Source organism: Chelonoidis abingdonii, chromosome 1 (assembly GCF_003597395.2).
Source record: "Chelonoidis abingdonii isolate Lonesome George chromosome 1, CheloAbing_2.0, whole genome shotgun sequence".
Classification (NCBI taxonomy): Eukaryota; Metazoa; Chordata; order Testudines; family Testudinidae; genus Chelonoidis; species Chelonoidis abingdonii.
In genome coordinates, this window is record NC_133769.1 from 364,642,867 (window position 1) to 364,656,250 (window position 13,384).

At 47.1% G+C, this 13,384-nt stretch overlaps 1 protein-coding gene across 1 annotated transcript in view; it reads left to right on the forward strand.

Moving 5' to 3' along the window:
- The first annotated feature begins 418 nt into the window (after positions 1-418).
- CHRDL2 (chordin like 2) overlaps positions 419-13,384 on the forward strand; it is a 75,382-nt gene continuing 62,416 nt past the window's right edge. Inside the window, exon 1 of the mRNA XM_032765034.2 lies at positions 419-631. Coding sequence (XP_032620925.1) covers positions 550-631 — 82 coding nt within the window. The 5' untranslated portion in view covers positions 419-549. The remainder of the gene's footprint in view (positions 632-13,384) is intronic.

Below are 13,384 nucleotides of genomic sequence, written 5' to 3' on the forward strand. Positions count from 1 at the left end.
TCAGTATCTCTTTTTTTTTTTCTTCAGAAGGGATAAGGTATTTGGGGGGAAGGGAGAAAACTGCACGGTGGGGGAAAAATCCTAGGAATGTTATTTACCATGACAGGGTTAGGGGGGAGAGGATATTCCTGGGAAGGCTGCAGAAAGGGAGGGGTTAATATGTTTCCACTCTTTCCAAATCCTCCTCGCTAAAGCCCCTCCCCTAGTGCCGCCAAGAAGCAGAGGAATTTCACAAAACTTTAAAAAAAAAAAAAAAGTGGGGAAAAAAATAAAAAGTGCTGATTGCTAGTTATTATTTAAAAAAAAAAAAAGTTCCTTGCTTTCCCCAAAAGGAGGCGCCTTTGATGAGACTAAAACAAACTGCTGGCGGGAGCTCTGTGTAAAGAAGGAATTAGCTGTGTCGTGCGTGTGTCTCATATGCTGACTCTGTGGCCGCTTGCTGCTGCTCTTAAGTAGCCTTGTGGATATTGAGTCCTTTTTAAACGCTCTGCAAAGAAAGTGTTTGGGCTTTTGGTTTTTCCCCCCCCCCTCCTCCCCTTGAAAGGAAGAATGATTCCTGAAATCAGAGAGCTGTCCTTTTTCCTGGGATTTTTTCTGCTTTTTATTGCCTCTGAGATTGAAGCCAGAGCTCGTAAGTAAAGAGCGATTAAAAAATAAGATATAAAGGAATGATTAAGGATGAGACGTATGGGAGGGTAGGAATTGAATGATGGGGAGTAGGACTGTGCAGTTGTCTGCTGGGGGATTTTTCCCCCGAGAGATTCTGTGTCTGGAAGGAATGAGCATCATGGATAATTAGGGATAATTAGGAAAGGCTGCATTTGGCAGGAATAAGTGCAGAGATGCATGTATTACTAGCATGTGGTCTCCTTTATGCTGACAGCAGTAGGTACCAGGTATGAAAACATAGGGTCAGATTCTAATCTGGGTCCCACCTGTATAAATTCTCTTCACTGGCTCTATTGCTGCTTTCTGCTGGTGTAGCTGAGATCAGAACCTGAGTCATGAGGTTGTGAACAGCTCAGTGGCTAGAGACAGCTTTGCTTAGAGAGCGCGAGCTACTGATTGATGCTCCGGATTGTATTAACCAGGCACCCGTACTCAGGTGACAGAATGCAGTGTCAGTAACATCTCAATGAACCTTTTGCCCCAGAAGAGACTCTCAGGTGTGGGGAGTTATGATTTTTGAGCAATCAGCTTTTGCACCAGTGATGTTCCAAAGAGAAACGAGCAATGCCACAGCAGCCCTGCTTGTGGCAAGTCTGTAGTACGGAACTCAGGTCACAGTGTTCCAATGGATTGAAGCTGGGAAGTTTGTCCTTACAGATACGGAGAAAAAAAGATGCTCTTCTGATTAAATTGCATTACTAGCATGCAGGAGACCTGACCACTATTCCCAGCACTGCCACAGGCTTGCTGTGTGTGGCCTTGGGCAAGTCTCTTAACCCCTCTGTTTCCCCATATGTAAAATGGGGCCAATAACGCGGTGGTGTTCAGTGCTTGAGGTATAAGTCATTACAGTCGCTAAAATGCTTAGAGAGCCTGTCTTTTAGGGTATTGGCTTCATACTTGTCCATGAAGTACCTCGCATGCAGGCATCAGTGATAATAACAGAAGTGCTAACAAAGTGCAAAGGTTTGTTAATAAATGGATAGAAGTGTTTGCATTGAAAACTAGCATAGATACTTTCTCTTCTGCCTAGCTTCTAAGGGAGCTGTTACCTGTAAAGCTTTTGTTTATAATTTCTTCTCTCTCCCTCCTGTCCAAAGTGAGTGCAGTGCAGGCTTTCATTAAGTGCAGCGAGCTACTGATGCTCCTTTTCTAGAGGTTCTTGTTTTCAGAACCCACCATGGGTCTTCCTCTCATGGCACATACAGGGCTCTAAAGCAAGTTTTTCCAAGGCAAGCCCAGGTAACTGAGAATCATTCCACTTTCTGACAGAGCTAATCGGAAGGCAAAGATATCACTAACAACCAATTCCTAGTATTGTGATAGTTGATACTAACGAAAAAGCTTGAGAAGGGGTTTGAAGCCCCATGCTTCAGGGTTTAAGACATTCCCTACCTATTAGGGATTAGGATGAGATTTTCATGGGAGGCAGGTTCTCCCACATCTGCCCACTTCCTCTGACGCATCAGGTGCCGGCCCTTGTCAGAGGCAGGATCTGGTCTAGCTAGAACTTGGAACTGATCCAGTCTGGCAATCTCTACCTTGCTCATGCATCTCAGTGGCAGGTAGGAGCTGCAGATTTCCACTGACTGGCGAATATCCTTTAGAAACAATGGGCCAAATTCCTCCATGGGGCAACACCGCAGAAATCAGCCATTATGCTAAGGATGAGTTTGGTACCAGGCACATGTAAGATTCTGTTACTTACCTTGCAGAACTTCCTATTCCCGCCCTCTCCCTGAAAGAGATATTTTTTTGGAGCAATAGTTCTGACTGGAAGTGTATATCTCAGCCTGGTCAAGGTCTGCCTGTCCTTTACTGCTGACGACCTGATTTAGGAACAAGGGCACGGGTGACTTCTTTTTCTAGTCTGCCATTTTCACCTTTCCTCTCTGCTCACATTACACAGCAAGCCTGTTTTGTGCCTTCATAAACTCATCAGGGACGTTGTTTTGCAGTAGGACATAAACATGGGCATCTCTCTGCTGGCCATGATGCAGGAGGAGTTCCTTCTTTGGCATCTGGTCCGCTGACCTGGGAAAGCCCTATACTCCAGCCCCAGCAGCTCCTTGCTTTACCTCTGAGTTTCAGTGAGACAGGCTATTATTGGTAGGGGATGTTTATTTCATTCACTGGTATTTACTCAGCAGATGCAATAACATCCCAACATACAATATGGAAACTGGTAAACTACTGGTAATGCAGTTTAGCATATTGAAACTAAGATATGGAGTTTTGTGCGGAAAGCTTATGGCTTCATCTGCTTCTTCTTCTTCCTATTCCCCAGCATATAAAAGTGTTAGGGCTTAATCTTGATCTGAGGTATGTGAGTAGATGTTGCTCCAGTCACCGGAGCCATTTCACACATGCTTTACAGCTGATTTTGCAAGGCACATGGCAATTCAAAGCTACATCTCTGAGATCAGTGCTAGCTCAGCTGAGGGCTCTCCCAGGTAGCAGTGATGGAGGGGCGATGCTAGCTGGGGATCTTACAAGAAGTAGGAGCCTTTAGCTGGTGAGCTAAAAGAAAGCAGGGCTGATGGTAGACATAACTCTCCTCTCTTCCGCCAGAAGAGGTCTCTCTTACACGCAGCTAGACAGCTGCTGCTCCAGCTCCTGCACCTGTTAACTTGTCTGCTTTCAGCTGCCTGACAGCTGAAACAAGTTCCAAAGGGTTAGATGTTGTTCTAGCCAAGGGCTGCCTTCAGAAGTGATTCAATGGCAGCACAGGCTGGTAGATTTTAGTCTGAGTGTATAGACACGCTGCATGTACCAGTCCATACGGTGAATATGTGTGCTGTGGGTTCACTCATGTAGGTCCAGATTGTGCCATCCTTACTCCCAGGAAATTCAGCAGCTTAGATTGTTCCCTCCCAGGTGAAAAGCTGTAGGAGGGGATTTCTTGGGAGGAAGCCTACATGGGAATTTCCTAGCTGAGATTTCCCTGAATCATCCTCTCATGGGGTGGTAGAGTTTGCTCCCCTGAGGAAAAGCTGCCCCTGGGATCTGCATGAAGCCTTGTAGCTCTGCAGCAGCTCTGTCCCCTTCTGCCCCCTCCCCTCCACCAATGCGGCACTACTGGAGCTTTGCTACCGGTGATTATCCCACTGGCTGCAGTAGCTCTCAAGTATCTGCAGTGGGATCCAGAGCAAACCTGGCAGTTTATTAACTTCAGAGCCTAGTTCCGTGGGGTTGGAATGTGAACAGTGCACATCCTCTGCAAATCCTGCCCCTGGACCACCCCCTGCTCCCTGGTGCACCCTGACTCCACCTCTTCCCCAGTAAGGATCGCAGGCAGCACAGCGAGGTCTCACAGTGTGGGTACAGTGCATTGGAGGCCCTGAGCCCCTCTTCTGAGGGGAGGGATTAGGCACTACTTTGAGATCCAGGCGACCAGGCATCACGTCCCTGACCTGCCACAGGCTGTGTCACTTAGCCCCTCAGTTCCTCATCTGTACAATGGGAAGAACAGCGCTGCCCTCCCTCACAGGGGTGCTGGGAGGATAAATACTCTGAAGATTGAGACGGGCTCAGATACTGCAGTGTTGGGGGCCATGTAAGTGCCTTAGCTTGATTGAATCCACGTGAAGCAAGGAGGATCAGTGCATGGAGCTAGCTGGGATGATCGAGAACAATGAGATGACATGAAAAGTGAGGCGTTACTCAGCGTAAGGGTGGCGGGTCTGGCTGTTAGTGTGATGATGGTTTAGGAGCCCAGCCCAATGCATTGCGCCTTCTTATACAATGTAAACCCCACGCTAGCACAAAACCAACAATAACAAAATCAGTCAAATACATATGATTATTAGCTAGCGAATCTACAAAGAGCCTGGTCAAAACTGGTCATGCAGAGACTCGTTTTTAGTGCGTGTGCTCCATCAGAGGGAGCGGCTCCTTGCGCTGGGATTTGACGATTTCTCCAAACCGGGAAGTATTCGATGGACTGGAATGGAGGTTTGTGGTGGGAAATGAGATCCCTCAGAGCTTCCACAAATAGCCTGGGGATGTGTACAGAAGAGGAGGGATTGGCCAGGCGTTAGGGTGCTGGCCTGGGACTCAGGCAAAGTGGGTGCAATTCCCTGTTGCACTACAGAGTGTCACTGCAGAGGTGGGAGGGGCTGGCTGCCCTGCGGATGTAGCTAGCATTTCAGATGGGTACATACTCGGGGTAGCCTGCCTCTGAGGTTATAAATCAGTCAGAACTAGCTTCTCCAGCTGGAATTTACACCTCCAGCTCAAAGTGTAAATGTGCCCTTAGCCTGGTTTACACCTCAAATATAGGTTGACCTACGTATGTGGCTCAGGGTGTGAAAAATCCCAAGAGACATAGTTAAGCTAATCAAAGCCTCCTTATAGACACTGCTAGGTTGATGGAAGGCATTCCAGATGGTGAGCACTCAGATTATTGAAATGGGGTTCAAGCATGGTAACTATTTATCAATACATCGCAGACAGTGTGCAGCCGTTTAAGGCAAGAAGTGCGGAGTAGCTTATTTATTAGAAATGAGGACCAGCAGCTGAGCAGAATGCAGTTACCTGCATTGAAGTTAGCACAGGCCACTTGGATTTGTATCGATTTTGTTACAGAAAGTGCCACGAGATTTATAACGATCCCATGTGGTCATGATCACAGTTTCGATCCTCCTTTGAAGGGTGACACCTCCTCAGAAACACAGCGCCCCCAACAGCCTGGCAGGGTATTGCTTCAGTGTTTGCTTCAGTGTTGACTCCAGGAGGAGCATGCCAACTAATGAAACTCTAGCATTGCTTCCTGCAGTGCTCTGGGTTTCTTCAGTCACCTTCCAGTCAGTACAGATCCAGGCCAGACTATTGGAACTGACAAGATCACATCTCCATGTGCATTGTCATCGAAGTGTTGCTCACACCACTGTAAACTATTGCCTGGCACAAGGATGTTAATCTGTACTGGCACAAGTCTTTTATGGAACATGTAGCAATCCTAGACATGATCCAGTGAAACGCAACAAAAGACATGGATTCCCCCATGGGAAGAGGTAATAACATTTAGGGCCGTTCAGAATAGCAAGGAGATCAATAAAAGCTGATGCGAAAGAGGTGTATGAAATAGGAGAGGCAGAGTGGTCCGGTGATAGGTGTTAGACTGGGAGTTAGCAGGCCTGGGTTGTGTGGTCTGCTCTGTCACAGACCTGTGGGTTGACCTCGAGTAAGTTACTTCCCCTCTATTTCTCTTTGTCTAGTCTAGTTACATTGTAAGGACTACGGGACAGGGACTGTCTGTTGCTGTGTGCTTGTACAGCACGCCTAGCACAGCATGGCCTGGAACTCCAGTGGGGCTTCTAAATGATATTGTTAAAAAAAAATGTCTGGCAGGGGCACCAGAACAGGGGGAGCTGGGGGCCATGGCCCCATCACTTTTTACCTGCTGTAAGGGTGAATGACGGGGTAGGGGGTCTTGGAAGGAAGAGGTAGTCCGGGGGCAGGGTCTTGGGTGAAGGGACAGTGTGAAGGCGGGGATTTGGGGAGAATGGGTGGTGCGAGGGCAGGGTCTTGGGGGAATGGACAGCGGGAGGGCAGGTGCTCGGGGGGAAGAGGTGGTGTGGGGATGGGGCCTTGGGAGTGTGGCACAGGGGGGCGGGGCCATGGTTCGGGTGCCTATGCATCTCCCGTTTTAGGGTGATTCCGCCATTCCTGATGTCTGGTCTAGAGGAGGTCAATGAGGAACACTGATTTATCCTTCCTCAATCCACAAAAACAAGGAGGCACCCTGTGAAATTAAAAGTCAACACACTGAAATCTGATAAAAGGATGTACTGTTTGACACAATGCACAATTAATCTGTGGAACCCACTGCCCTGGGATATCACTGAGGCCATGAACTCAACAAGAATGTGACTGTGGTCACATGCACTTTGCTAATGTAGAGCGAAACAGGGCCTGTTTCACATCAGTGTCACTGGAGAATCCAGGAACTATTATTTTACCAATGAGCCTGGAAGTCATCTTGACATGTGTTTTTTTTTTTTTTTTTTAAAAGGCCTCTTTCCATAAGGCCTGCTCCAGCTTCCATTAAAGTCAACAACAAAACTCTCAATGACTGCCTTGGGTACAGGGTTAGGCCATCAGCTGGGAATGGCCCTTTAATGGAGCTGTCCACAGGAGTGCTCCAGTTAAGAAGATTTCACTTTACGCTAACGCATCCATGTCTGGTGGGGAGCAGGTTGTGAGGCCTCATTAACGTGCTTTGAGATCCTCCAATGAGATGTGCTGTGTACAAGTGCAAAGGGAAATTGTTTCCATGCATGTGCAGTAGCTACAACCCCCTGGAAGCTTGATGGTGATGGTTAGCACCAGGACTTAGTGCATGCGTAGAAGTCAGCGCTGATAGAAGAGTAGCTAAGATGCAACAGGTCAAGAACCCAGCCTATTTTAACAAGTCCCCTTCACAGCTTTTTCTGTACTTTTCCTTTGAAGCCCTCTGTAAACACAGGGCTGTCAGATCAGCTCCTGGACTTTCTGTACCAGACGTGGTTTTTTACTTTTTATTTACAACTGTGCTTGAAACACTGATGCTGATTAACATACACTCCAAAACAAGGTTAGTTGGTGAGGGCATGACCCTGATGAAAACCTATGGCAACTAAACTCCTGCTAATTTGTACCCTGCTCTGAAAAGTGCAGAAGGGTGTGGCATGAATCTACAATCTATGTGCTTAACAAAGATTGACACAAAAGCCTGAAAAGGCCCAGAGGAGGATGGATTCTTTGTGTCTATTGAAATATACATGAATATAAGGCCTGATCCAGTGCAGTCAGTTGAAATGTGTCTATTGATTTCAGTGGGAGCAGGATCTGGTTCATAGTTACTCTGGATTTACCCCAGTGTATTGCCACTGAACTCACTTCATTGATTTCAAATTTTGAAACATTAATTTTATGGTCCTTAGAGATTCCATGGCACTTTTCACAAGAGTATGAACCCCAGCTGAATTTTAATAGCCTGCTTACCTAGAATTCCCCATCTCTTTTCCACTGGATAGTATTTTTCTTCAATCCCTCACCCACACATTAGTGCAGTGTAGCTGCCCACTGTTTAAAGGCTGCTGTGATTCTCCCCAGAAGTGGCTGCATGTGGTGGGGAAAGCAAACCTTGTAGCTACAGTAGCTTGTAAAGCACTTCAGGATGAACAGGGCCAAGAAAAATGTAAGAGATTATTACTACATTCTGTTTGAGAAATTGGGGGTGGAGGTGGGTTAATCCCCTGGGATGTTTTGGGCATGGGAGGGACAGCTGCCCAGTGAAATATTTTCAGCCACATGAATGGAAGAGCTGGTCTCCATGTAGAATTTATAGGCCTGTTGGCTAAGAAGGGCTCCCCTCCCAAGTCAGGAGGTCCCTTGTATTCTGATAGGTCTAATCCCTTTGGAAGAGCAAGAAGAAAGTCTGTGTGTTTGGCGCCCTTTGTGTGGATGATGGGTTTAATGAGCCCCGTTATCCCCTCTCTCACACTGGAGTAACCCCACAGAGTCACACCAATGCAACCCCAGAGTGAGAGGAGACTCAGGCCCACTTATCTGCCAGTGAGCACGAGGCTTCTCCGCACTTTGATACAGGAGGGGCTGGGAGTGTAATCAGAATTTCACGTGTCCCAGCCAATCCCCTTGCTAGTGTTTGGAGTCAAGGAGTTGTGCGTGTATGTGTGGGTGACGGGGACCTTCAGTAAATTTTATTCTTGATCATTTAATATGCCCAGACAGAAGTAAAATGAAAACACAGCTCACCCTGAGTAGGTCGACTCTCTTTTTATAGCCATAACATTATGTTTCAATAACAGCTACACACACTTTTTTTGTTAATAACCTGGCATGTGGGCTTGGGAACCTGCCCAACAGGGCCTCTCCCCTAACCTCCTGGCTGTCGAAGGACTTTCAGTCCAGCCATGCCACTGTCAGCTCAGCACTTGCTACAGTGACAGACAAGCTGACCAATAAATGCACATTCTTAGACAGTCTCTTTCATTTGGCTGGCCCAGTCCATAACTTGCTGGATACAGGAGCAGCATTGGAAATGGATGCACTGCATTGTACGTGCTTTGGGCCATAGCCTGAGCTGATGTAAACTGATGAAGATCCGTTGAAATCAAGGGAGCTATGCCATTTACAACAGCTGAAGAGCTGGTCCATTATGCAGGATTGTTGGATTGCTGCCCCAGCATTAGCTGGAGCTCGACACTACAAAATGTTTAGAGTCTGACTCGCAGAAATGTAGGACTGAAAGGGACCTGGATAGATCATCCAGTTCAGTCCCCTTCACTGAGGCAGAACTAAGTATTATCTAGACCCTTCCTGACAGGTGTTTGTCTGACCTGTTCTTAAAAACCTCCAGTGATGGAGATTCCACAACCTGTCTCTAGGCAATTTGTTCCGATGCTTAACCACCCTGACAGTTCGGAAGTTTTTTCTATTGTCTAAACTAAGTCTCCCTTGCCGCAATTTAAGCCCATTGCTTCTTGTCCTATCCTCAGAGGTTAAGGCGAACAATTTATCTTCCTCCTTTTTACCTACTTGAAGACTGTTATGTACCACCTTATTCTTCTCTTCTTCAGCCTAAACAAACCCAATTATTCAGTCTTTCCTCGTGCTTCTTCTGCCTTGCTTACAACACTCCTGCTAATACATCCCAGAATGTTGTTCACTTTTTTTTTTGCAACAGTATTACATTGTTGACTCATATTTAGTTTGTGTTCCACTGTGACCCCCAGATCCTTCTCTGCAGTACTCCTTCCTAGGCAGTCGTTTCCCATTCTGTAGTTGTGCAATTGATTAGTCCTTCCTAAGTGGAGTACGTTGCTGTTGTCCTTACTGAATTTCATCCTGTTTATTTCAGACCATTTGTCCAGTTTGTCCAGATCATTTTGAATTATAACTCTGTCCTTTAAAATGCTTGCAACCCCTCCTATCTTGGTATCATCCGCAAACTTTATAAGTGTACTCTCTATGCCATTATCCAAATCATTTATGAAACTACTGAGTAGAACTCGACACAGGAGCAATCCCTGCAGAACCTCACTCAATATGCCCTTCCAGCTTGACTGTGAACTGTTGATAATTACTCTGTGGGAAAGCTTTTTCAACCAGTTATGCATTCATCTTATAATAAGTTCATCTACGCCAGGGGTCAGCAACCTTTCAGAAGTGCTGTGCCGAGTCTTCATTTATTCACTCTAATTTAAGGTTTCGTGTGCCAGTCATACATTTTAACATTTTTAGAAGGTCTCTTTCTATAAGTCTATAATATATAACTAAACTATTATATGTAAAGTAAATAAGGTCTTTAAAGTGTTTAAGAATCTTCGTTTAAAATTAAATTAAAATGCAGAGCCCCCCAGAACAGTGGCCAGGACCTGGGCAGTGTGAGTGCCACTGAAAATCAGTGCCATAGGTTGCCTACCCCGATCTACGCTATATTTCCTAGTTTGTTTATGAGACGGTCATGTGACATTGTATCAAAAGCTTTACTGAAGCTGAGATATGGGTCAGTTTCTCCCATATGTCCATCTCAAGTGAGCGGTAATGGTACACAGACCTCCAATGATATGGTAGGGATAAACTGCTGAGAGCTGTGATCATGACTTCTGTAACCCAGAGTGTCAGGGACCAGCCCAGCCGCTGGCCTGCTCCCACTAACTTCCCTGCTAGCTGCACTGCCTTGGAATGGCAGAGTGGCCCAGCCCCTGACTGGCTGCTGGTTTAGCAGCCCTGCTTATAAGCCTGGCTCCTACACCAGATCAGTAGCTGCTTGATGTATACCATGCTCTTAGCTGTACTTGCCCTTGTTCCAGTCCCTCCAGCCCCTGCTGCCCTCCAGCCTCAGACTGCTAGCTTTGATCCCTGTCTCTGCTTCTGGCTTCTGACTCTGCTTGACCCTCTGGTTCCGGTATTTGGCTTCTGTCACGCCAGTAGTGATCCCTGCCTCCACCTCTGCCTTATGACTGGTTTAACCCTGAGCTCTGGCATTTGGCTCCTGTTGCTCCAGTACTCACCCTTAACTTGTTTCCTGAACACTGACTGGTAGGCCGAACTCTCACTTCCACCACTAGGCCTGCCCACCACGGCTCGGTCAGCGACATCGAGCTCTTTGGGATCTGCTCATATTTCACAGGCGACAGCTAGGTTTACATTCACCTGCAGATGATGATTTAGGAGATGAAATGAAGGCTTTATAGGTTCAGCTTAGAGCAAGAGATTGAGGCAATACTGAGGGCCAGATCTTCAGCTCTGGTGAAGTCAAGGAATCATGCCAATTTGCATCAGCTGTAGACCTGATGAATGTACGACCTCTCGCAACCTGAGAAAGCGGCACATAGAATCCAGATATGCACTAGATAGAGAGGAGAAAAGCAGATCAGATTCTTTCCTTATAAGAAATATGAGCATCATGTCTGTGACTGACAAACAGGTTAAGCTAAGGGAAGGCTCTTTTCCACACTGCATTTGAATGGTTTGTCACCGAGAACACCCCTTACTGAATTAGGCCGTCTTCCCCAACGGAGGCCATGATTATGCTACATGGGCTCTGCCGATCCAGCTTTATGGGTATAATTTTAGAGACAGAGCCCCCCGGGTGTAGATACAATGTATGCCAACAGCAATAGTCCAACGGGTGTAGTAACACCAGCTCCCTGAATGACGTTAGCTATGCCGACAGAAGCACCCACTCAGCGAGCAAGTCTCAGAGCCTGGCTGGACAGATTTGCTCTATCGTGCTAAAACCAGCTATATATGTTTAGGCTCTGAAGCCTAGAGAGAGGGAAGGGCTTTAGAGCCTGATCTCCAGACCCAGCCCAAATGTCTACACAGCTCTTTTTAGCACTGTAGCTTGAGCCTAAGTCTGGTGACCCAAGCTCTGAAACTCGCTGCGGCTCTCTGTGTAGACGCACCCTCAATGGCTAGAATAGCAAGTATTGACCAGACATGTTGATTTGAACATTCACATAGTACGGGATCTTCTTCAATGCCTGCGCTGGTTTCTGTTTGCTGTAGCTATCTGTCATGGACATGGCAAACAGCAGAGAGAGCTGCCCCTCTTTTGATATTTCAGTTTCAGACCTCAGAGGCTATTGTTACGTTCCTTACAGGGGCTAGTCAGCACTGAAGATGTAGAGGTACCTTCCTGACAGCTTTACCTGGGTCTAGAGGGAGGCCATTGTTTACTGCGCAGTTCTCTAGGCCTTCTAGCTGAAGATCAAAACCACTTTACCAACGCTAAGGAATTAGGATTTGCAACTCCCCTAATTTAGAGATGGGATACTGAGGCTGTGGCTCACTTGAGGTCACACAGAAAGCCTCTGGTAGAACTCCAGAATTGGTTTCTAATCAGAGATCTCTCCAGGAAGCCTGGGTCTGAAATAGCAGTGATTATGTTGTCTTTGTTTTTCCCCTATGGTTAATTATTATTCATTGAAGGGCACGGGGACAAGCATGACTGAGATATGGGATGGCCTGTTTTTACCTAGGATGTTTAAAACATGGGGATACATGGGATCACATTGGTGGCAGTTCTCAAGGTCTGAGAGACGTTTCCATCCAGCACAGTCCATTGGTCAGAATCAGAAAGCAATGCCCACCCCAGGCTTGCCATTCAGGAGGCAGTCAGTGACCGCTGTGTTTTGATGAAGAACTTGCTCCGTCTTGAAGCAGATGGAATTCCATCTTGAGAGAGCCAAAGGCCTTTGCTGGAGTCAGACACCCATCTCACAAGCTACCACAGGATGATTAAAAAGGGCCAACTTCTGTGTGCTGTTCCCAGCACAAGGAGCTCTAACCTGCTCCCAGAGAAATCAATGACAAATCTGCCATTGACTTCACTGGGATCACCAATGGGCTGGTGAAGGAGCGCACTGCCCCTTTAGGGACAGGCTGGAGCTTGCCACCATGACAGCCCAGCGTGGAACAGAGGCCCCATCCCGCCCTAGGGCTGGGCTATTTAAAGAGGCAGCTGAGAGAGAAAGAAGGGAGTAGAGGTGGGTGGTGGGTTCTTTCTCAGGCTCCTGGAGACCAGCCTGATTCAACTCAGAGACTTCGTTGGGGGGATGTTAAGTGTGGCAGCTCTGAACCAGGGCCCTGAGGTGAGGCCCTCATGAACTGTGTATTGTGATTGCTCCTGTCCTGAACCCTCATTAAAAGGGGACGTGCGGTTTTGTTAGTGTGTGGTGGCTTCTCCTTGCCACTGGCTGTTAAAGTGAACCCACTGCTGCCCAATCTGCGTAAATCAAGGTGGGGCACACCCCACTGGGACACAAAGGGGCATGCAGGGATGGTACAGGACTTTATATGGCCCCAAAGGACCACTCTCAAAAAAACACATGACCTGATTAAGAAGACAGTTGAAGGACATAGGACTGGAAGTGGCCTCCTGGGTCATTGAGTCTAGACCTCTATGGCAAGGAACAGGTGCGAGTGACACCTTAATTCTTTTGTTACATTTCTATCGTCTGCCACAAGGAAGCCACGTGTGGGGCTCTGGGAGATAACCTGAACACTACAACTCTTCTTGAAGCTTTTCAGCTCCTGGAGCGTGCCACCTGGAGCAGACACAGCCACTTTTTGTATTGGCTTCCACAGGTGCCTTGGCTTCCTCCTTCCTTTGGTCTCCCCAGCTGTAAGGTGGGGCTGCCAGTACTTATCTACCTTGCAGGGCTGTGACATTGCTTATTTGTTACATTATCCTTTCAAT